Source organism: Festucalex cinctus, chromosome 5 (genome assembly GCF_051991245.1).
Source record: "Festucalex cinctus isolate MCC-2025b chromosome 5, RoL_Fcin_1.0, whole genome shotgun sequence".
Lineage (NCBI taxonomy): Eukaryota > Metazoa > Chordata > Actinopteri > Syngnathiformes > Syngnathidae > Festucalex > Festucalex cinctus.
Genome location: NC_135415.1, coordinates 11,157,738 through 11,183,475, shown reverse-complemented (window position 1 = coordinate 11,183,475; position 25,738 = coordinate 11,157,738). Strand labels below are relative to the sequence as shown.

Sequence of the window (25,738 nt, the reverse complement as noted above, 5' to 3'; positions counted from 1 at the left end):
ATATATATATATATATATATATATATATATATATATATATATATATATATATTTTACGTGAATAAAGTTGGTATTTTCGAAAATATTAAATATAATAGAATATGTGAGAAAATTTTCTTTTTTTCCAGATGTTTATTTATTTCTTTATTTGAATAAAAATGAATAACCTGTGTTGCAGGCTATTGTTCATTTTTCCACTCTTGGTCATCACCATGACAACCGAAGCGTACGCCATCATATTTTTTTTTGTTGCTGTAAAGCAGCCGAAGCTGCCGGGTATCGTCACGGCGACGTTGGCCTACATTTTCTAATATATTTTTATCTGTATTTATTTGTCTGCGTGACGTATACATGCGGATTGACGCACACCAAGCAAGGAGATGTTCCTTTATGCCGAGAAGGCTTCCACAACCTCTGCAGCCCCCCCACCTCCCTATCCCCATCCCATCCATCCTGTTTCCATTAGCAACCGTGTAGAGTGGAGAAGAAAAAAAAAAAAGGGGGTTGTAGGGATGGGACGCTTGGCGCTTATAGGGTGCTGTAAGGTGACATCCCCATTTGCTGTATGACTGGTGTTGGCCTGTTGTTGTTTTTTTTTGTTAGCCAATTTCTCAAATTGACTACTTTTTAATTTTGGAGCCACGTGAATATTTCAGCGGCTGAGACGGAAAATCCAACTCGCAGGTGAAATTTGAAAGGGAAAAAAAAAAATGTTATTTTTTTTATTTATTTTTTTTAGCAAGACTTAAGCAAGTTAGGTTGGGTTAGTTTATGTTGGTTGATTAGCTCGGTACACAGTTGGTCAGCCAGTTATTGACTTAGTCCATTGGTCATTCAGTTAGTTATCAGTTAATTAGCTATTTTGCTCTTGAACTAGTTAGTTAGTTAGTTTTAATAAATTGGGTGAATTGGTGGTCTGTTTCTTGGTTACTTAGTTATACAGTTGGTCAGCCACTTATTGATTTAGTCCATTGGTCATTCAGTTAGTTGATGTGGTTCGTTAGTTGGTTAGTTAGTTAGTTAGTTAGTTAGTTAGTTAGTTAGTTAGTTAGTTATAATAAATTGGGTGAATTGGTGGTGTTTCTTAGTTACTTAGTTACACAGTTGGCCATGCAGTTATTGCTTAGTTCATTGGTCATTCAGTTAGCTATTGGTTAATTAGCTATTTTGCTCTTGAGTTAGTTAGTTAGTTAGTTAGTTAGTTAGTTATAATCAATTGGGTATTTCACCCAATGGTGAATGGTGGTCTGTTTCTTGGTTACTTAGTTGGCTGTGCATATATTTGACATTTACTTAAATAATCAGTCAGTCATCTGGTTGGTTGATTTATGTTGGTTGATTAGCTGGTTGGTCAGCCAGTTCCTGACTTAGTTAGTTAGTTAGTTTTAATAAATTGGGTATTGGTGGTCTGTTATGTGGTTACCTACCGTAGTTGCTTGTTTATATATTTGACATTCACTTTGTTGAATAATCAGTTATTCAGTCAGCTGGTTGGTTGATTTATGTTGGTTGATTAGCTGGTTGGTCAGCCAGTTCCTGACTTAGGTAGTCTGTTGGTCAGCCATATACTGCAGCTGATTAGTTATTTTATTTTGAACTGGTTGGTTAGTTAGTAACTTAATTAGTTACTTAGATAACTGACTGTTAAATTGGCTAGTTAGTCAGTCTCTTAGTTGGTTGATTAGTTTGTCACCTATTCACTTGTAGTTGTAAGTGAATGACTTAGTTACTTTGTGTTGACTTAGTTGTTTGACTGTTGAATTGGTTGATCTGTTAATCAGACAGTCGGAAAGTTAGTTTATATTGGTTGATTAGTTAACTAGTGGATTATACTGTTAGGCCATCAGTTAATGACTTAGTTTGCTGGGCTTGTTCATCAGAAATTAGTTGATGCTATTTAAAGTTAGTTCACTTCTTGCTAGTGAGCGTTAGCATGTTTTTATTCCCCCTTTTTGCTGATATCATTAACTAATAACACTAGTCGAACTGTCATTTTAAAAATAATACATGCCTTGAAAATAAAAGTGTGTATTCAATTGATTTTTCAGCAGAGCATAAACAAATAAGCCGCACTGTAATTTAATACGTTGCAAAACACGAGACAAAATTGATGGAAAGGTTTGGAAAGTGTCTATCAAAAATATTAAAATCTATTAAAAAAAAAATGTCACTCACTGTTAGCCACGTTAGTGGCCCAACTCATGAATATTCTTTTTGTTCCCACCCTACGGACCACCGCTCACACTTCAATGCAATTAAAAGTCATCCGAGTCCCCGTTCAATCAAATGCTTGACTAGCTTAATGTGTCAAGAGACAGCATGTACCCCAATGGAAACTCAACCATGCTAATGCTAATGAATCACCATGCAATAGTATAAAAAGACATTGAGTACCTATATGGAAACACATTAGCACCTATTAGCTTCTGTTAGCATCTCTTACCTTGTTAGTGCATGTGCTACCACTTATTAGTGAATGTTGGAACATGTTAGCATATTAGTATGTATTGTACTAGCGCATGTACAGTGCAATTGTTAAGATGTGGTCAAATCAACATATATTGTTGTGCTTTTCTCAAAACTCCAAAATGGTTCAATGTTAGCATATATTAGCATAATACCGTATTAGCTTACTGCATTAGCACTTGTTGGCTAAGATGTTGAATATTTGGGAAAGTTAGCGCATCATTTAGTGACAGTCAGTTCATGTAAGCATATTAAAATGTATTGAATGAAATTTCATGCTTATGCATTTTTCAGCATGTGTTAGCACATTAGCATGTGTAGGCTAGGCATGAATAAAAGAGAGTTGAGAGCTACGTAACATGGTGTTTCACATTTTATTTGGTTTTCTTTTTGGGGAAAATAAAACACCACATTCCACAGACACAAAGAGTCAAACGTTAACAAGACGGCCAGTGAGACAGCAAAAGTCACATCCACTTAGAAACATGAAAACACTGTGAAAACTTTCACGCCGTCAACACGTTTTGTTGTTGTATTTCAACAAGTATCAAGAAAATGATAAGGCAATAAATGAACTATTTATTACTAATTTATCACATAGTATATGTGGGACAATCACGGCGGTCACTTGTTATTTTTCTTGTTTTTGTTGTGCGCTGCAGCGAGTTGTAAAGTGCAAGATGGAATTGTGTGGTGGAGCTTATTGGAGATGGTTTATTATTACTTATTTACAATTTGCACAAAACTTTCTAGCATGGAGCACACAAGCAGGTTAGCGTGTGCTAGCTCATGTTAGCCTATGTTAGTACTTGTTAACATTCCTTACAATGTGAGTTCATGCTAGAGCCAGTTAGCACATTTTGCTACATTTTAGCATTTTTAGAGATGTTAGCATGTTAGCAAATGTTTAAATTGTACTACCATGCCATTACATTGGCGCATGCGTGAAATTGAATGTATTAGCACGTGTTAGTATATGCTATCACATTTTGTGTTAGCATATGATCACTAGGTAGGCTGCGTTTTATGTGTTTGGGAATATTAGCATATGTTAGCACATGTTGGCATATATTTTAGTGCATGTTAGCATGTGCTAGCTCATGTTAGCCCATGGCAGTAGTTCTTATTATTCCTTACAATGTGAGCTCATGCTAGCATTTTTTTTTTAGAGACGTTAGCATGTTAGCAGATGTTTAAATTGTACTTTTATGCCATCATATTGGCAAATGTGCGTATCTGAATGTTCGCACGTGTGTGAGTATATGCTCTCACATGTTGTGTGTCTTAGCATATGATCGCTAGGTGGCCGGCGTTCCGTGTGTTTTGGGAATATTATCACAAGTTAACACACGTTGGCATATGTTTTAGTGCATGTTAGCACATGCTAGCAAATTTATCCCGGTTTTGCATTTTGTTAACACATGTTAGCATGTGTTAGCATTTGTCAGCTTGGTTGCATGTGTTCTGAATATGACTGTTAGCATGTTAGCCCATGTTAATACTTGTTCTCATTCCTTTCATGTTAGAGATGTTTGCATGTTAGCAAATGTTGAAATTGTACTACCATGCTATCATATTGGCGAATGTGTGTATCTGAATGTTAGCGCATGTGTTAGTATATGCTATCACATGTTGTGTTAGCATATGATCACTAGGTGGCCTGCGATTTGTGTGTTTGGGAATATTAAACATATGTTAGCACATGTTGGCATATGTTTTAATGTTTTAGTGCATGTTAGCAAATTTTAGCCCGGTTTTGCATTTGTTAACACATGTTAGCATCTGTTAACATTTGTCAGCTGGGTGGCATGTGTTCTGATTATGAACGTTAGCATGTTAGCCCATGTTAGTACTTGTTCTCGTTCCTTTCAATGTGAGCTCATGCTATTGCCAGTTACCACATCTTGCTACATTTTAGCATTTTTAGAGACTATAGCATGTTAGCAAATGTTTAAATTGCACTACCATGCTATCATATTGGCGCACGTGTGTATCTGAATGTTAGCGCATGTGTTAGTATCTGCTATCACATGTGTTAGCATATGATCACTAGGTGGCCTGCGATTTGTGTGTTTGGGAATATTAGCATATGTTAGCACATGTTGGCATATGTTTTAGCGTTATAGTGCATGTTAGCACGTGCTAGTAAATTTAGCCCAGTTTTGCATTTGTTAATGCATGTTAGCATGTGCTAGCTCATGTTAGCCCATGTTAGTACTTGTTATCATTCCTTACAATGTGAGCTCATGCTAGCACCAGTTAGCACATTTTGCTACATTTTAGCATTTTTAGAGACTTTAGCATGTTAGCAAATGTTTAAATTGTACTACCAAGCTATCATATTAGCACATGTGAGATCATACTGGTGAATCAGTGTATCTGAATATTAGCACATGTTGGCATGTTTTAGTGTTTTAGTGCATGTTAGCACATGCTCGCAAATTTCGCCCGGTTTTGCATTTTGTTAACACGTTAGCACGTGTTAGCATTTGTCAGCTTGGTGGCATGTGTTCTGAATATGACCGTTAGCAATTAGCCATTTTAGCATTGGTTTCGTACAGGCTAGCATGGTATTTACATGTAAATGAATATTTTTTTCACGTTAGCATGTTAGCGTATGTTAGCTCATGTTAGCCAATTCGAATCAGGTCCATTTCAAAGATGTTTGTGATTTATTGCCACATTTGTATTGCCAAAATGTTAATTTGAATGATTTTTTAAATTATTTTCTTAAAAAAAAAAAAAAAAAAGTGCTTTTTGAAATGTGGTTGGAATGTCGCCGAACGCCATCTTTGTTTATTGCTTCATCGCAACTCATTCTGACACACATCTGACACACACACTTCAAACATTTTGTTGACCTTCTCCAATTTGTGACAACCTCGACGTAAAGCAGCCCTTCCTTTTCAAACACAGACACACACACACCCACGCCTACACACAAGCACACTGGCTCACAGTTTAGCATTAATACACAGTCGGTGTGATTGATCATGATGTAAACTCGGATATTCAAAAAACACGGTCGCTGAAGTCCATGCATATCATGCATAGATGAGGTCATCGCAGTTTGTTGCGCTGTTTGTCCACTAACGGCGCCCCCTGCAGCCGCAGTATAGTGAACCCTGTTAGATTGTGGATTTTTAAACAGTCCTATTTTTTTTGTTTTGTTGTTTTTAGAGCACACAGACAAGTCCCAATTTTTAGTACTCAGTGTAGTACCACAAGGTGCCAAGGCAACACTGAAAAACCGATGGAGGATAATTTATAGAAGTAAATATGATGCAAAAGTAACTCGTTTATAAAAATAATAATAATAATAAAATAAAAAAAATAAAAATAAATAAAAATAAATAAATAAATAAAAATGTACCTGATGAAAAATTTATACATTTGTATCTGTAAAAGTCGTGATTTGTACCTGTAAAAAAAAATCTAAATGTAATAAAAATGTGTACGTTAAAAAAAAAAAAAAAAAAAAAAAAAAAAAAAAAAGGGCCTATAAAAAACAATGTATCGAAAAAAATCTTTAAAAAAAATCTGTACATAAAAACTAAATTTTTATGTAAGAAAATGTACGTAAAAAAATCTGTACATAAAAAAATAATTCTACGTTAAAAAAGTGTACTTATACATAAAAAAAATCTACCTAAAATAATTGTACCTGTAAAAAAAAAAAAAAAGTGTACTTAAAAAAAATCTGTACATAAAAATTAAATTTGTACGTAAAAAAAGCACGAAAAAATAAACTTGCACGTAAAAAATGAATGTAAAATAAAATCTATACATAAAAAAAAAAACCTACATAAAAAAAATTTACCTGTAAAAAAAAAAAAAATCAAAAATTGTACCTGTAGAAAAGTCATGATTTGTATCTGTAGAAATGACAACTTGTAGTCACAGAAGTAAGTCCCCACTAGGAGTCAAGTGTTTTTTCTGCTGCTGTCCACAGTATACAATTTTTTTTTTGTACGTATATTTTTTTTTATGTATAGATTTTTTTTTTTTTTGCGTACATTTTTTTGCAGGTCCAATATTTATTTATTTATTTATTTTTTTAACATACAAATTTTTTTACGGGTACAAATCACGACTTTTACAAATAAAAATGTATACTTTTTTTTTTTTACTTACTTACGCACCATATTTACCTCTATAATAATTCACTTATTTTAATTGATTGTTCCCAAAGAGAAAACGCTACTTAGTGTTGAATGTAGCAGTAGCATGACATCAATTATAATTACTGACATCAATGCTAATTACTTTCGCCTGTCTATGGCATTTCCTATTATAAGTTAGCATTAAGCTAAAATTGAAACTTTTGTTTTGTTTTTTTGCATCTTGTGGATTTATACTTTTTTTTTTTTTTTTTTTTTAAACGTATCTCCGCAATAAACGGGGGGTTCACCTTTACTGCATTCCACACGCGCGCGCACACACAAACACACACGTCACGGACTCGACTCGCACGACGACAACGAGTTGGAGCGATATGTGGTCCATGTGTCTTTGGACGCCAGCTCCGTGGGAGGGAAAAGACGTTTGTGTTGTTTTTGTCGTCCGTGAAGTTGACGACCGTTTGTGGACTATTTCATGCCGCTGCGCAGCACCTGATTGGCGGCGATCAGCATGACGCTGATGATGAAGGCGATGGCGAAGGCGCAGATCAGGCTTTTGCGCACGCACGTCTGCTTGACCTGCTGCGTCGGGCTGGAACCTCCACACCGCAAAAACAACACCAAAAAAACAATTATTAAAGCCAAAAAAACAATTATTAAAGCCAAAAAAAAAGTTAATTTTAACCTGACAAAATTGGATTGAAGGGAAACAATATGAGCAACATTCATGAAAATTTATTTATTTTATTTTTTTTCGGAAGGGGATGAAAATAGTAAATTGAAAAACAAAAATTTGTTTTCACTCTAAGAAAGAAAATAAGAACTAAAATGTAAGAAAACACATTTTTCATCAATTTTAATTTCTAAGTAATTCATCATATTTGTATTCTTTTGTCCTGAAAAGTTCTAATTCTAGTGGAAAAAAATCATGAAAACTTCTTTTTTTTTTTTTTTTTTTGCTATATCAATGTATTCCTTTCAAATTTTGGTTAGAAATAAAGTTGTTGTTTTTTTTGTCATGTTTCATTTAAAAAAAATATTTTTTTTTACTTTACTATTTTTTTTTACTTGTAAAAATGTTCGACATTTGTTTCCATCATTTCTAAATACTTTTTTCATTTAATTTTTTTTAACATACCAGCACCTTTTTTCTTATTAAGATGTAGTTTTGTTGTTCAAAACTTTTTTTTTGTAAAAAAAAGATAGATAGATAGATAGATAGATAGATAGATAGATAGAGCTTTTTTGTGTAAAATATCTGCAAAAAGTTCTTTGTAGTAAGTAAGCTATCTTTACCTGTAAAAACTTTCGAAAAAGTTGTATTGTAATAAATGTATTTTTCCCTCAACATTTGCTTCCATCATTTTTAAATACAAGTTTTTTTCCATGTAATTTTTTTAAACATAAACAGCTTTTTTTTTTCCTTATAATAAGTTGTATTTTTGTTGTTCAAAAGTTATTTTTGTAAAAAGTAGATTTTTTTAAAATAATAAATAAATAAATAAATAAATAAATAAATAAATAAATAAATTTGGTAAAATATCTGTAAAGTAAATTTTTTGTAGTAATTTTTTGTTAACATAAACAGCATTATTTTTTTTTTTTGCTTATTAAGAAGTATTTTTGTTGTTCAAAATGTTTTTCGTAAAAAGTTTCAGAAAACGTTAAAAAATAACTTTAATTAATAAACAAATTAAAACTTTTTTTTGTAAAATATCTATAAAAAGTAACATTTTTTGAAGTAAGCTGTCCTCATCGTGAAAGTTTTGTTTTTGTGTGAAGTTGATTAATTTTGTAAAAAAAAAAAAAAGCTGCTGCCCCCGCGACCCGACCTCAGATAAGCGATAGATGATGGATGGATGGATGGATGGATGGATGAAAAAGAAAGTTGCAAAGTTGAAGTTATCTTTATATTGAAAAAATCTTTTTGTGATTTATGACTTTGAAAAATTGTGAAAAAAAAGAAAAGATTCTTTTCTTTTTTAAGAAAAACGGTTCACCTTTAAAAGGAAAAAGAAAAAAAAAAACAACTTAATTTTGCTGTTGTATTACTACCGATTCCCTAAAATTCTAATCTTAATGATGAGAAACTCGAAAGAAAAAGTTTTCTCGTTTGAATGCGAAACTTTCTCGTGAGGATGAGAAATAACTTTACCTGCAAGCGGTAGCTTATTTAGCAGACTATAAGACAATTCAAATGATAAAGTTTCTTGTCCTCATGAGAAACATATTCCATCCCCAATATCACTTTCGGGGTTCCATTTATTCCTTTAATTGTGAAAAAGTTTTGTTTTTCTAGAAAAGGCGTCCGTTTTCATGCCAATGTCTTTTTTTTTTCCAATGAAAGCCATTTTTTTGCACTTTCAAATCTTCAATTTTGCGATTTGTATTTTTTTTGCATGGGGGGCCGACGGCGAGGCGGTCCTTACTGTCGATATCCACCTGGCAGTCCTCGGGGTTCTCGATGTGGTTCTCCTCGGTCATGATGATGTTCTCGATGTCCTTCATGGACAGGTGGTCGCAGAAGGTGTCGTACAGCAGACGCTTCAGCTCCTCCACCGTCAGCTTCTGCATGTCGCACTGATCCCACGACAACAACACAATACAAACAAAACAAAACGTCAAAATAAAATCCTGCTGTCGTGTTCAAAAGGTTGGACTTTTATTTTGTAAAAACAAAACAAAACAAAACAAAACAGTTAACCTTCCAGAAAACGGAGTCAAAGTCGGTTCCGTTGAACTTGTCGGGCATGGCGGCCGCCGTCAACTTGGGACCGAGCAGCGTGACAAACTCCTCAAAGTCCACCTGGCCGTCACCTGACCAACAAACACAAACAAAATTACAAAACTTACAAAAAAAAACCCAACAAAATTCACCAAATTCAATATTTGTGTTCACCGTCCATGTCGAGCCGCTGTATGATGACCTCCAGCTCGACCTCGTTGGGCATGTACCCGAGGGAGCGCATGGCCATGCCCAGCTCCTGCTTGGAGATGAAGCCGTTGCCGTCGCGGTCGAACACTTTGAACGCCTCGCGGATCTCTATGCGCACAAACATTGCAAGGATTCACTGTGGACACATTTCAAGGTCATTTGGGTTGAAACCGAGCTTGGAACCGAAACGTTGCTTGAGGCGCAAATTTGAACCATAACCTTACTTTGAAGCACTACTTTGAAATACAAACCCTAATTCCAAACCCTACTTTGATATTTTAGTCCTAATCAGAAGCCCTAATTTGAACCCATAACCCTAATTTGAATCCCTACTTTGAAACTGTAACCCTAATTTAAAATGTTCAATGGATAACGTGTTACATCACATAACAAACCCTACTTTGATGACCTACCCTTAACTCATTTGCTCCCAAAAACCATATAAATACGTTCTATTTTAAATGTTTTAAGTGTCCCAAAGACACATTTATACGTTTGTTTGTTTTTTAATGCTAGAGCATACAAAAGGCTTTGACGCAGCCTCTCAACTGCAAAGAACGGTTGAATAAAATGGTAGTTATTACACAAACAGCCAGCAAGTGGCAGCAGAGTATAAGAGATCAACCAGGGCCATGTTGCAACAAGCTCTTTTGACAGTGTTTTCACCAGGAATGTGAATCATGATCAAACATTGCTATATTCTAATGCTAATTGTTGCAAAAAAGAAACAGATAGAAATATACTTTTTTCCTGATGAAAGAAGAGACTTTAATCTTTCTTTTGGTAGGTTCCATGTTTTACGGCAACAGAACACAATTTTCTGTGAGTCTTTCAAAACCAATCAAAATCCAGTTTTAAACGTCCGGGAGTGAAGGGGGTTGCTTCAGTGAAAATGGATTGGAGTGAATTAATTTATTTGGAACCCTACTATGGAACATAGCCCTAATTTAAAATCCTGCTTTGAAACTCTAACCCAAATCCACAACCCTACATTTAAACTTTAACCTTAATTTGAAACCCTACTCTTAGTTTAAAACGCTACTTTACAACCTAATCATAGTTTAAACCCTACTTTTAAACCCTACACATTAAAACCCTACTTTAAAACCTTAAATTTGACTCAAAACCCCAGTTTGAAATATGAAGCCTGATTCACAGCTTTAAATCTGAAATCCTGAACCAGACTTGACTAAAACCTTCAATTCAAAGTTTTTCATCAGCCCAACGAGCATCAAGGGAGAGGTCGGATGGGAGTGATGAAATCTGAAGTTTGGAAAAAAGTTTGATTATGGAGAGACTCTGTATTGTTTTTGATGTTGATGTTAGGTTAATTGAAATATCTTTGTCTCGTCTTCCAGCCATATGTTAAGTATTCGTTGACAAATCAATGCCGGAGAAGCTTTTGAACACGGCTGCGATATCTGCAACCTTTTCTCCAAAGATTTGGCAGCAGGCAGGATTTTCTTTCTTGACTTTTTTTTTTTCCCCTCACCGGCTGAGGTCAAATTTGCAAATCGAGTCGTTTTTTTTTCTTCTTCTTCTTTTAGCCGGTATGAGGCAATCCTCCCGAGGCTTGTTAGCGGAGTGTTATGCTAACATCCAAACGTAGCTGGCAAGCCGGATTAGGCCGTTTTTTTTTTCTCTCTCTTTTTTTTTTCTCAAACTGGTCACGTAGTCCCCGTTCACGCTGATCAGGTCTCTCATAAAAGAGAGTGCAGCCCGTGTGTCAGGCGAGTCACTCGTTTCGACCTGAAACGCTTGCAATCGTTTTCATAGTGCAATTGAGGGTTTACAACTACCTTCTGTTGCGGTGTGGGTTGACGACCCAGGTGGAGGGAATACAGGGCGTGGCGGCAGAGGTGCAGCCAGAAAAGATTGAATTAAACAAAAACAAGGATCTGCATGGCTAACAACGACATCGCTAGCGTAGAAATGTAACTCCGACATAACTCGAGGACTACCTGTATATGAAGTGTTTCCAAGTGCAAAATACCAAAAAAAAGCCCCTAAATGTGCAAACCAAAATGAACTTTCATTCTTGGAGGACAGTGTGACCTTCTCCTTTAACGTACACCAAATGTTTTGACAATAATATGTTCTATGCAGCCCACTAGTTTAAATATGGTATTCTGGTTAATATTGTGTTAGTGAAATATGAGTTAAGAAGCAAAAATCCAGCCATGTTTTTTGTATCAATATCAGAAGGCGGCCATCTTGCCACTTGCTGCCAAGTGAAAATGGCATCACAGTTGCTCACGGTCTCAGGTAACAGCCAATCACAGTGCAGCTTCAGAAAACAGGTGAGCTATGATTGGTCGTTGATGTGAAGAGGGAAAAAAAAAACCAAAAGGTTCTATGCAGAATTCTGACTTTATTCTCAGATTTCTGACTTTATTCTCAGAATTCTGACTTTCTGACTGATGTCATTTTTATTTGTATAGCGCTTTTCACAAACACAAAGTCACAGAATTCTGAGATTAAAGTCAGAATTCTGTGATTGAGAATCCTGCCAACCCTTTTTTAACCTCTTCACTGGCCCAATCCTATTCCATAGATATTAATCAACAAAAATGAAGGACATTTTTTTCTCCATAATTATAGTTATTTTAGTCAGTTTTATAAAAGTAAAATTGGCCCTCAATTAGTTGTAGTTTTAAAGCATTTTCGTTTTTATTTAGTTTTTTAACTTTTAATTTTAAACGTACTTTTTCATTAGTATTTGTTAAATATAATGTCCTTTGTAAGTCTACAATGAACAATGAATGTTTTGGTAAACGACACAAACAATTTAATCTAAAAAAAAAAAAAAGTAAACATCAAAGGCAATTGTGAATAACGCAAACGCGAGTGAGGAAAAGCAGGGAAATCCGTCGATGCCGCCAACGTCCCGCTCTTAAATCTTCCTCCACCTCCGCCGATTGAAGTCGGCCAGAAAGGTCGGACGGGGATTTCTTAGCTCGTTTCTCAGCTTCTGTTTTCTCCGTTTCTCCGTCATTGATTTTTTATTTTTTTTGGTTTCTCTCCATACTGCTGCCAGATTTCATCATGAGACAAGGCTTCAGACAAAAAAATTTAAAAAAAAGCCGCCGATTGTTTGCGGCCGTCTGACAACCGCTTCAACCTCTTCCCGTTTGTCAAGAGGTTGGGATGGATTTTTTTTTTTTTAATATCAAAAAACAAAAGATGGACTTTATAAACATCTACGACACAGTTTTATAAACAAAAGGCAATTTAACATCAAGTCACGTGTTTAATACAATTTAGCGACCTGCTTTTGTTAAGACATCTTGGATTTGTATGAAATATGTTTTAAAAAAAAAAAAACTTTGAAAAAAAAATCCGATTTAAAAAAAAAAACCTTTCAAAAAACTCAATACTAGGTAAAACAAAATCAGCTCGATTTAAAAACATTTATACTTGGGACTGACTTCATTTCTGTTGGCAGCTTTTTCCATTTGCGCACAGCACAACAGCTAAATGCTGTTTCACCATGTTTGCTTTGAGTCTGCAGATCTCTGAACTCGACTGGATTTATATTCTATTCGCATTTCTTTACAATTGATAGTCTTCATTGAACCTTACCTAAAACTTGTCTTCTTTTTTTTTATAAACAGCAAAGACAATTTTTGAGTATAAGAAACCTAACAATTTAGCATCTTTAACTACACCAAGATCAATTTTTGGAAAGCCTTTAACATCATTATGTAGCAGGCTGTAAAAATAATCTATTTTTCAACAAGATGATCATACATCAAGCCAATTTAAAGCATTCAATGAATGTACGTGTTTATTTTTTTATTTTATTTTTTCCCATGGACGGTAAATGAGCTTCCTGCTGTTAGATGAGGGCTGAAGCGCTGCATGGGACACTCCCCCCTCCCCCTCCCCCAACCAAGGATCTCATTGTCACCCTCTCATCTTGCTCGTGTCAAGTTGAGCTTCTCCACGCCATCTAAGACGCGGCGGTATCCTGCCGGATTGAGTCTGCGGGTTTTTGTTCGCTTCTAAGGTGACGATTTCAAAGCAAGAACAAGAAAACTGTTTTTTGGGGGTCACTGTCTCATCCTGGGTGAACTTTGATGACCGTTTACAATTTCCACATCCTTCACATGACACCAGAAGATTTTTTTTTTGACATTCAGAGCTACTTTTTCAGTGCTAATCAATTTCTAAGGGCTAACCGGAACTTCTGAAATGTGTTCAAATGACCTTTCTATTAACAATTAATCATATTCATATTTATCTCTGTGACGACACTGATCACGTGAAAGATTTTGCATTGTAGTGATAATTGCTAGCAATGACATCAATAACTAGACTTAGTGCCATTTCTGGAGAAATTGTGTGGGAATGCTGAAAGCTGAAAGCTAATAGTCCCATTGAAAATGAATGAGGAAAGGTTGATCTCTAACATTAAATTGTGCGAGTACTGGAAGTAATGTGGAATCAGATGATATATACCCCGGAAAGCGTGAATTCTTTCAGCAAGTTGAAATTTAAACGGTGTAAATCTGAAGTATTATGTGGAAGTTGTTTGACATAAAAAAAGTGAGGAGAATAAAATGCTATAATAACTCGACTAAGTGCAATTTTTGGAGAAATTGCATGGGAATGCTGAAAGCACATTGAGAGATAAATTATGCAATTATAACCTCCTGGTTACACTGGACAATGCACTTTACCAACAGTGCCACTAAGCAGTGTAAGACAACTGGTAATGATGATAAGTTATATATATGGAAGTGTGCGTGGAAAGTGATACTTAGAAAAAGTTCAACGTCTGTCCCATTGAAAATGAATGGGGAACAGTTGATATTACAAGTTAAATTGTGCAAATATTGTAAGTAATGTGGAATCAAGACGATATATACCCCGGGAGGTGTGAATTTTTTAAGCAAGTTGAAATTTGAACAGTGTAAATTGGAAGTATTATGTTGGAGTTGTTACGCGGCAAAAAACTGTGGAGAATAAAAATCACAATAATGCAGCATTTTTATTTTTAGGCACAAATTTCAACAAAAGGATCACTTCTAACATTCCTTGGAAATCACAATGTCCCAATTCTGGTGGGCTATTTTGAGAAGGGGCCTGCGGGCCCCGGCTTTTCCACCTCGGACACGCTTTTTAATGATCTTCATTTGCATTCACACCGCCGTGTTTCCCTCCCATCCACCTCGCGGCCAACGCTATGGATGAGTCAACGTTTGCGCTGCAGTAGGAGTGGAGCGCAAACATCAAAGGCGGCCAAGCCGGCCTGCAAGAAGGCGGCAGCGACAGAGGCAGCAGAGGTGGCGCTAGTGAGCTGTCGCTCCCAGACCCGGCCCCAAACGTCTCGGAAATGCGCTGTGACTGTTTTGCAGTGTCGCGGGTGTGCTTTTGCAAGACGACACAAATAAAAAAAAAAAAAAAATCGGAAACATCAAAGACACTACAGTGCTACAGTGAACCTATCATATGTGCTGTGTTAACATTTTAAGACAATTTAGTCCTTTTTTGAAACTACATTTTGTGAACATCCCATAGATATGTGCCATAGAGCCTCCCATGAACCTAACTGACATCTTTTTGTAAACATCAAAGACACGTTTTTTTTTCATTAAAACCTCTAGCCAATTTGATAGTCAGCAACAAACCAAATGTTGTTTAAGACAAGCTAGTGTTTTATCGTCAACATCAAAGACAATTCAGTCTACCTAACATTACAAAACTCGTGTTTTGTAAAAACTGCAGTTGGTTTAGTCTTCTACTAAACTGTTTTGTAAACATCAAAGACACTTTAGACACTCTTCATGAAACCTACAGTTTGAGTCTTATCAAAAAACATCCAAGAGAAGTTAGAGCCTTTTAATTAAGAAACTCACACATTTTTGTATAAATCCAACACAAGTTACAGATTACATTTAGCCTACAAAGAATTGAAGGTTTTGAAAACATCCAACCATCAAAGACACTTTTGTTTTCAGGTGTCTGTTTTGCAAACGTAAGACACATCTGTGTTTTCAGGTGTGTTTTACAAACAAAGACACATCTGTGTTTTCAGGTGTGTTTTACAAACAAAGACACATTTGTGTTTTAAACTGTCTGTTTTACAAACATCAAAACACATTTGTGTTTTCAAGTGTCTGGTTTGGAAACATCAAAGACACGTGTTTTCAAGTGTCTGTTTCGCAAACATCAAAGACATTTGTGTTTTCAGGTGTCTGTTTCGCAAATATCAAAGACACAATTGTGTGTTCAAATGTTTTGCAAACACCAAAGACACATTTGTGTTTTCAAGTGTTTGTTTTGCAAACATCAAATCCACCACAGTCATCATCAAACCGCTGTGTGTCTGCTTTTGTAATCTATCGGAATTCATTGAACCAACTGGGTAACAAGCAACGAACCCAAACGAGCGTGTTTTTGATAGCGCTCTTAACTTTGGCTGCTCCTACCTTTGTGTGCGTGCGCTTGTGTGTGTGTACAGGATGTTTCGGACACACGCGCACACACTCAAAGACTTTAAGCTGAGCACTGGGACTCATATTGACGCGCGCTGCTGCTGTTCGGCAGCATGGAAATTGGCCTACCCACTTTATTCCACCTGCTGCGTGCGTTTGTTGCTATCTATATCCAGCTGCAGTCATTTGACCATCCATGTTCTTTCATCCCGCAAGTGTAGGAGGTGAAATGGAGAATATGGAGACCGCTTACATCGTTATATTTTTTTTTTGTTATCACTCTCATCAAGGTACATTAGTGCACCGCCCCCTCCACGAGCACAGACACACACAAACACACACTTTAGTGTACCGAGCGTTCGGAAAATAGTATCGCAATTCTAGTCGCATAAGGTGGCAACATTCTTTGAAAATCAACTTCTCATGCTGCCAGTCACGCATGCTCACACACAAACGTGCACACGCGCACAGCAAGCATGAGAAAATGGCGTTCCGATTCAAGCTGGGGCGGGCGGCCATGTCGCCAGCCCCGCCGGCCTCCAGGCTGGTAATTGAAAATCAACTCCTTGTGCTGCCATACGAGTCGATTGAGCAGCACACACACACGCTAATATGCAATTGTATTTCTTGACGTGCCCCCCCACACACACACACACAAGGGAGGAATGTCCATGGCAGGAAAGCGAGCTGCCGTGCGTATCTCATTCAGGTTGTCGCCTTTGTTGATTGACAGCTGCCCAAGATTGTCCAAAAAAGGAGAAAGTGCTTGTCTCGCTTTGCTTTTATAGGACCGTCCATCCATTCGGCTGGCCGGCCGGCCGGCCGGTCTGTTCATCCATCTATCCGTCCGTCCATCTATCCATCCATCCGTCCATCTGTATCTCCATCCGTCCATCTATCCATCCATCCGTCCATCCAGCCATTGGTCCGTCATTCATCCGTCCATCTATCCATCCATCCATCCATCCATCCATCCGTGTGTCCATCCATCCGTGTGTCCATCCATCCAGCCGCCCATCCATCCATCTGTCTGTCCGTCCATCCATCCGTCCATCTATCCATCCATCCGTCCATCCATCCATTGGTCCGTCATCCATCCGTCCATCCAGCCGTCTGTCCATCCATCCATCCACCCGTCTGTCTATCCACACATCCATTTGTCCGTTCATCCGTCTGTCCATCCATCCATCCATCTGTCCAGCCATCCGTCCATCCATCCGTGCATTCACCCATTCGTCCGTCTGTACATTCATCCATCCATCCATCCATCCATCCATCCATCCATCCGTACCCCACAAATTCTGCCTCGCAACAAGTGGAATTTTTGTACCCCGCAAATTCTGACTAGCAACAAGTAGAATTTTTGTACCTCGCAAATTCTGCCTCGCAACAAGTAGAATTTTTGTACCCCGCAAATTCTGACTAGCAACAAGTAGAATTTTTGTACCTCGCAAATTCTGCCTCGCAACAAGTAGAATTTTTGTACCCCGCAAATTCTGACTAGCAACAAGTAGAATTTTTGTACCCCGCAAATTCTGACTAGCAACAAGTAGAATTTTTGTACCTCGCAAATTCTGCCTCGCAACAAGTAGAATTTTCGTACCCCGCAAATTCTGACTAGCAACAAGTAGAATTTTTGTACCCCGCAAATTCTGACTAGCAACAAGTGGCCTTTTTTTTTTACCCCACAAATTCTGCCAAGTAACAAGTGCCATTTTTGTACCCCACAAATTCTGCCTAGCAATAAGTGAATGTGGAAATGTATTTATGTGGTCAACAATGATGTCACCTAAATTTGACCTGGCAAAAGGTGGTCACAAAAACGCAGAATTTGACAAATCAATGTGCCCACAAATTTTGCATAGCAACCAGAGCTACAAAAACGACATGGGCCAATGTAATTCCCCATAAATTTGCATTTGCAAATGAGCAACAAATGATCATAAAATAAACACGTATCATGATCAACTATTGCAGCAGACGCATTTTTGCCTGGCAGTATCAAGTCACTTGAAGGTTAATGTGACTAATGACTGCGGCCCACAAATTGGCCGTCGCAGGAGGTCTGCCCTTTAAAAGTCAACAAGGTCCTCGTGTGCCATCACTTTTGCGCTAAGCAGCCAACAAAAGAAGCCCGTGCAGAGTTCACATTTCCCTGGCAGGGGAACACTAACGTCGCCGCTGTTAAATGTGCATTAGTGCCAAGCATCCCCACGCTGCAATAAGTGACACCGAAGCACCCGCCACAAAAGGCCCCAGATGGAGTCCGACTTTTTAGTAACCGACCACAAAAGCATCGTTACGCTAACCGTTTATTGCGCTTCAACTCAACCAATCCAATGGAGAGAGCCGAGGCTCCAAATCAAATAGCAAGCTTGTACACCGTTACACTCTCAAAACACAAATGTAGATGGTGATGCTAAGCTAACGCTAATTGAGAAATTGCGATGGAATTTGCTCATAACTGCTGAGGGATGAACAAAAAAAAATGTACTTGAGTACTGATTATTATATTTCAACAAACCCCAGATGTAAATACAGCCCCTCCCCCTATAGGCTGTTTAAAGCAACATGTTGTAGTGATGCTAAATGTAAATATGTAAAAAAAACAAAAACAAAACGAAACATCTAATAGAGATGATAATATTGATCAACACATCACCTACCGTATGACTTGTGCAAATCTGAATGAGTCAGGTTAGTTAGTCAGTTAGTTAGGTACGTTTATTAGTTTCGTTCGTTCGTTAGTTTCATTCGTTGGTTAGTTTTGTTCATTAGTTTCGTGCATTAGTTAGTTTCATTCATTCTTTAGTGTCATCCGTTTGTTTTGTTCGGTTCATTCGTTACATTCTTTCGTTCGTTAGTTAGCGTTCGTTCGTTAGTTTCGTTCGCTCGTTAGTTTCATTTGTTCGTTAGTTTCGTCCGTTTATTTCGTTCGGTTCTTTCGTTCATTCATTAGTTAGTTCGTGTTTGTTCACTAGCTAGTTAGTTAGTCATCTGTCAACAAAACGTTCACACGGTTCCACAGATTCAAATCACAATTTAAGATTTCCTGTATCTTTTTGGGTAAAGCGTCTTGAGAGTTTTTTTGGTGCGTCTACTTACAAAAGAGAAAATAAAGAACCATTCCATTCTATTCCCCAAAAATTCATGTTGCTCACTGAAATGGGCTTTGGCGGCTGTAGTTGTGTAGTTAGAGGCGCAGCAATTTATTGTTCTTCTAATAAATGTCACCAGGTACACAATTAAGCCATGAATCCATTTTTTTGGACATTTTGTTTTGGTGGTGTGCTATGAAAGAAGGGTCTCAATAAAGTCTAGACCAGCGTTGTTTGAATCTTATAAAAACCACATGCATAAAGGGAGTGAACCCATATACCCATATAAATATATATATTAGTGCTGTCAAAGTTAAACTGTTAACTAATTAACTAATCACAAAAAATTATCGCATTAATCATTGTATTACCACAGATTAATCACACTATTAATTTTGACCGCAGATGATCCTTTTTAGCAGACAGTGGATGGTTACATTAAAGGTAGCTGTTAATAAACATAAAAAAAATAAAATAAACATAACTACATGCATTAAAGTAAAGCATTTAATAAATGTTTACATATGCCGTAGGTCATTTTTTTCCCATTTTAAATCATGCAAATAATTAATTGATTAGAAAAAGCAGGATGAGCGTGTGCAGTGGATTTAAAATTTTGAAGACGTCCTGATAAGATTAAATGTCGAAAAAATTAACACATAACAGGTGCGCTTCAAATTTAGGGGGTAAAATATGTTGGGGAAAAAAAGCTTTTTTAAGTCAGTGATTAATCATGATTAATCAAAATTCTACGATGTGATTAATCTGATGAAAAAAAATTAATCGTTTGACAGCTCTAATATATATATATATATATATATATATATATATATATATATATATATATATATATATATATATATATATATATATATATAATAGCTTTAGAGCTCCCAAATGCTTTAAACATATTTCAAACTTATCCAAGCAGCACATTTTAGACTTTATAGTGTTCTTTAGATCTCAGTCTCGCTTGCGCTTGCTTCAAGCTGCCTAGTTGTCACTCCCAGTTGAAGTTTACTACCAAACTGATGCATGCAACAACAACAACAAAAATGATACATTGCATGCTTAAACAACAAAATGTTCAACCAGAACATATACTTCTGATCATGCGGACATCCCACCAGTGGCAAAAATTCTAAGGGATATCTTAATAAATAAATAAATAAATAATAATAATAATAATATAATATGCCAATACTCAAAATGGTTCAGGAACAGCTTCAAACTTACTTTGGGTGCACCTTATTTTATTTTTATTTATTTTATTTTTTTAGGTGTTTCGGCAAAATTGCTGTAATGATAAATGGTTAACAAAGTTCTGCTAACATATAACGCAAAATGCCATAGACAAGAACTTGGAAATTATCGATCATCATCGATGTTTTGTGAGCATTGAAACAACTGCTGCCTTAACGCACACAGAGAAGCGCCACACAAGGCTGGACTGGCCATCTGGCAAACCGGGCATCAGTGGGCCGGTGTCTTTTAGGGCCGATGTGGCGCTATTCAATTAATTTAGAAGCCCATTAATCTATTTACAATATCAAGAGCAAACTGAACCAATAACCATCAGCGGTAAAGATATGTGGGAGCCAAGAGCGGTCAGGAATCGGGCTGGGCCGGCGGGCCCGAGTCAAAATGCCATGGCCCGTTATTTGTGCCAGTCCAGCCCTGGCACCGCCACATATACAATCTGTGGGAAACTTTCTTTCGATAAATGAAGTTCATCTGTTCCAGACCAGGTCAGCGCTGCCTGGCATGTTGTGGCAAAATGTGGTACTACAATGAAGGCACTCGAAATTTGAACTATTCTAAATTTTAAGCCTATGCACAAAATGTGGCTTAAAAATTTGGTAAATCACAAATTGTATAGCTAAGTTGCTTTATTGTTTTTTTTTATTCAATCGAACAGCATGTGAAAAAAAGAACATTCTTTGCATATTAAATTGAGCTCATCAGGTGTACCTAATGTTTTGTCTTGCACCTACAGTAAGGTGGGTAATGTCTCTCACCTTCCACCTCGTCTTCGGGCAGGTTGACCGGGGCGCTTTGGTAGAGGATGTCCGGGATGGTGCACATCCCCCGGTACATGAGCGTGGAGGTGATCGGGTGCATCGGCATGGCTGCGACCCTTTTCCCGCCGATTCCAGGGGGCGAGCGGGGGGGTGCGGGAAATCTAGCGACGGGAGCCCGACTCGCCTGATCGACGGCCACCGGGGGAGCGTAGCGGCAGCATCGGCGTCAGCAGCATCAGCAGCGAGTCCATGGAGTAGAGTGGCGGCAAAATCTTGCTTCGCTCACTGGCATTCATTGAAAATGATGATGATGAGAATAATAATAATGATAAAAGTCCAGGGTGCGCGCACAGGCTGCGACAGCGTGGTTGTGCGTGACGGGGGAGCCACTTGTTGGTTGCGCGCGCACTCGCTTACTCTCCCTGCCTGCCTGCCTTCCTTCCTTCCTTCCTACTCCCCCCCCGGGTGGGGGGATGCTGGCAGCACCCACGTTCACGCCGCGCAATAACGCACGCGTGTGCGAGGAGCAACACCGTCCCTTGTCGTCTCTGTATCTTACCTCGCACGCGCACACGCCCCCTGTTTACGCATTGTTTGCGTCTTTTCACCAGCACGTCACGCATCCATCGTGTCACTTGGACACTTGATTAAGGACACCTGCGACAGCCAATGACAGCCGGTGCAAACATTTACGGTGCTGAAAGAAAAGAGGTAAAAAAAAAAAAAAAAGGTTTCAAATGTCAATTGTCAACCGATGGAGAATGATACGAATTGACTGTTATCATTTTTATTGTTATGGAATCGATTTTAATTTCTCAAAACGGGCCAAATATCTGTCATGGTTTGGGTTGGGTTTCTTTTTTTTTTTTTTTGCTTTTGTCAGGGTTCTAGTTTTGAGTGGGTTTTGTTTGAGTTTGTCACCATGTTCCTTTATGTTTCTGTTATGATCTGTTTATGTTCTGCTTTCTTGGCGTGTCTCCCATTGTCTCGTCAAGCATTGTCCTGCCCACCTGTGTTTGCCTGACTTCCTCGGGTGTCAGCCTAATCAGAACCCTCTGCCACTTGTGTCTTGCCCAGCTGTGTCTCATTGTGTCAAATAGCTCGTTTTTGTTTATTAAACTTTTTTTTTTGACCGCATTCTTTGCTTCCTGTCCCTGCTTCCCAGCATTTGTGGCCACCACCACACCCTTTGAAATGACAATATCGTTTTTGAATCTAATCAGAATCACTATTTAGTTGAAAAAAATTTGTAAAGGAAATTCTAGTTAAACTCATTGTAAAATTTACTTTGAATTTTACCATTTAATTTAATTTTACAATTTACAGTGATTATTCTGATCTATCGTTTCTCAGTGCTTGAATCCATGAATCGTCTTGAAAAGCCAAATATTTTTGGAACAATGGAAAATGACCCAAATCAATTCAGTTTATTGCTCTTAAATGTAATTGAAACCAATATCTATCCTTGACTGAACCGAATCAGATTTCACCATTCTAGAATGAGCAAATATCGCTCGCAAAACAATCTCATTTCTTTTCTCTGTATTGATTTTGCCTGCAGGAATCGGAATGTATCGGTCTTGTAGCATCCAATATTGTTCTTGAATACGTCTGAACCAGGCAAATGAAATCCAATCGACTCTGGTCATTGATTCGAATCGAACTGTGTCATTGTAGATGTGTCAAAATATTATACTTAAATTGAATCAGAAGAAAATGTAGAGGAAAACCTATAATATTGTTTTTATATTAATATCTTACAAAATAGTTTTCCTACATTAAAAACTGGTTGAAAAAAAGAAAAGGTATTGTTTTTGAAGGGTCTGAAACTGATTGTCACTTCAATTCATTTCACTGGGAAAAGGTGGTACTAAAAATACGTACAAAAAAGTCTTTATAGATTTTTTTGTTTTGTTTGCCAAACTATGCATTGTGTAAGAAAATAATTTTTTTTTTGACAGGTTAAGATATAAAATTGAACGAATATTTTCGACGACCGATAAGAAGTGATGCTAGTTAAAAGCTTGCATTAAAAGAGAGAAAGGGCTGAAAGGTTCCGTGTCCGTTTAGCTGCAACAACAACTGCACTGGATGAGATGACAATCTTAAACGCCATCAAATGCTCGCTGACTGCATTACCGGCAACTTTGTATCCTTAAGTAACTCAATATACACAAGTGCACGCACACACACGATTCCTGCACTTGAAGCCGTCGCGCCACAGGAAGCAACGGTAAAGGTCAAAGCACTTTAGTTTGGTGTGAAGCCGGCGTTTGTCGTCAGCGGACCGACGCCCCCTGTGGGTTGCCCGCTCTCATGTCATCTCTGCCAAGGCCCTTCGGGGTGCAGTCAGTCTATGAAGCCATTTTCATTTCAGCTCTTTTCATGGTCTGATTGACCCTTGAGGAGTTCACTTTTTAAGACTTTTGTGTTTAAAGGGACACTTTACTTATTGATCCATTTTTAGCAGCAAAAAGTTGCTACTTTTTCAATAATTAATTTGGTGACGTGATTATTTTTTTATGTACATTTAATAACTTTTAAACCATTGTTAAAATGAATCGAACGCCGGCATGTTTGTTACACGTGACTAAATAACCCGGATGTTTACGTCACTAGTGTGTAAACGCTACACTATGGAAGCACTATGCAACGCAGCCGTGCATCTAGCGTCAAACCCGGAAGGATTAAACCTTATCGCTTCGAGCCAACACGACAAAATAACACTACCGAAGGAAAGTCTGCCTTGGATGTGAAAGTTGTGGCGCCAGATGGTCTTTTCGGGCACAAAATAAACTTTGACGAACGAGTGAATCAGGCGGGGGGGTGAGTGGTGCTCGTGCGGGAGCTGCAGGAATGGACAATCCGCTAATGAATGTGTGCTGTCTGGAAATGAAAGAACTCGAGGATCGGTTCCTTGCGGACAATCTCAACTGCATCCTGGAACATCAGACATTCAACATGGCAATACTAAATAGACATTCTCAGGATAGCTTTGGTTGCGATGAAAGATGTGAAGAAGAAAAGTCTTGGAGGAGCAAATATCCAACAGGTAAAGTGACACACAGTACGAGCAATGCAAAACGTGTGGAACTGACGAAATATTTCAGGAAAAAGAAAAAATAGTAAAATTAAATGTATCGTCGTTACAGCGCCCAACCTCCCCTAGCTGTTTTTTTTTCTTTTTTGCGTAGCGTCCCACTGCGGTCAGGCCAGCCGCCACTCGAAAAGACGAAGTCAAGCCAGCCGCCCCAACGATTGTTAATACTGTGCATTACGGTAACGTGCCGACGTGCCCCTGCGTTGGCCACCTTCAAATGAATTATGAAATAAAACAGTCCGTGCAGTATAATAACCAATGCCCCCCCACCCCCGAAACATGCCTACCTTTCGCTTTAAATTTGCTTCGCTTCTCCGAGATCTTTCAGTGGCCGTAGTAAGACCTCGATTTGTGGCGGCTGTTGTGAGAGTGAAGGCTCCGTGTTGCTAGCAGTTGCGGCTCCTCCATCGGCTTGATTATTTCCCACGTCTGGTTCTTTAAAGATACTCGGTACTGCGTTGGGCTTTAGTATTAGGCGTGTGGCGTACCCCATCTCAAATTGTAACATATATTCGAAGTCCTCATGCCTGAAATGTTCGCTGCGCGCACGCCTGCTTGTCCTTCGGGAGGTTGACAGCACTTAGCAAACAAACCATTGTCTACTCAAGTAGCTTTTTTTTTTTTTTTTTTTTTTTTTTTTGGGGGGGGGGGGGGGGGGTCTCGCGGGTTTTTCCTTGCCGACGCCTTGCAAAATTTTGCAATACAGTAAGGCATAACTGACGTTTGTGTCTTCCTCGTTGTTATGTCTGCGTGAACTACTGTTCCCCAAGCGAGTATACACACTAGTGACGTCACCACTTGGGGGCGTTGCAACACGGAAGTACTTCTATGTTGAAAAAAGTTAAATAAATCAATATAGGAGTGTATTCTTCAGCTCTTATGCATGTTTCGTAGCTATACTAACTATTTACTGCCAATCAAGCCATACATGTAAAATTAAAGGAGCCTTCCTTTAAGGGGCAAGTTTCAATCTTTGCCGCTAAACTCCGCCCACACAAAATAACACAAACACAAAATCTTTGCAATTTAGTGTCATCCATCTGTCTGTAATGTGTGCTTTTAGTTTTGTTGCAAAATTTCTCGGACAAACCTGGGTTTGATCCAACCGAACGGTGAGTCGGTCTCAGGGGGGCCGGGAGTTCGTTTTTGTCGCACCCCTGGCAAAATATCGGACTTCCTCCCATGTGTTTTCAGGCATGGCTTTTGAGTAGAGATAGACCAATATGTTTTTTTTTCAGGGCCGGTACCAATACCGATAATTAGTAGTCAAGGTTGCCGATAACCGATATTTGGAGCAGATTTTCATTTTCACTAAAAGGGAAAATATTTACATAAAAAATGTTAAAAATACAAACTCCAGCTCTTATTTTTTTAAGCATATGTTTCTTGAACAATGTTTAGGGTTCGTAAAATACTGGAGTTAAAAAAAAAATCTTTGTCAATAGATATTTTTGTTTTAAAAATCAAACAAAAAATTCAGCTGTCTTCCAGGAGTCAAGTCAAATAAAACTTAAAACTCCCCGTTGCTTGCTACAGTTAATACAGTTTTTAAAAATG

General features: G+C 37.9%; 1 protein-coding gene across 3 annotated transcripts in view; it reads right to left on the bottom strand.

Moving 5' to 3' along the window:
• Positions 1–6,526: 6,526 nt before the first annotated feature.
• The window catches only part of cabp7a (calcium binding protein 7a), a 37,242-nt gene continuing 18,030 nt past the window's right edge, over positions 6,527–25,738 (bottom strand). The window contains exons 1-5 of one of the 3 annotated variants that reach the window (XM_077522287.1): positions 21,079–21,585; positions 9,487–9,630; positions 9,292–9,404; positions 9,017–9,167; positions 6,527–7,186 (exon numbers count right to left, since the gene is read on the bottom strand). In XM_077522287.1, the coding sequence (XP_077378413.1) occupies positions 7,056–7,186; positions 9,017–9,167; positions 9,292–9,404; positions 9,487–9,630; positions 21,079–21,187 (648 nt within the window). In that variant the 5' untranslated portion in view covers positions 21,188–21,585 and the 3' untranslated portion in view covers positions 6,527–7,055. Of the gene's footprint in view, positions 7,187–9,016; positions 9,168–9,291; positions 9,405–9,486; positions 9,631–21,078; positions 21,586–25,738 lie in introns of those variants that run through there. The other 2 variants (XM_077522289.1, XM_077522288.1) reach the window with 2 other exon arrangements.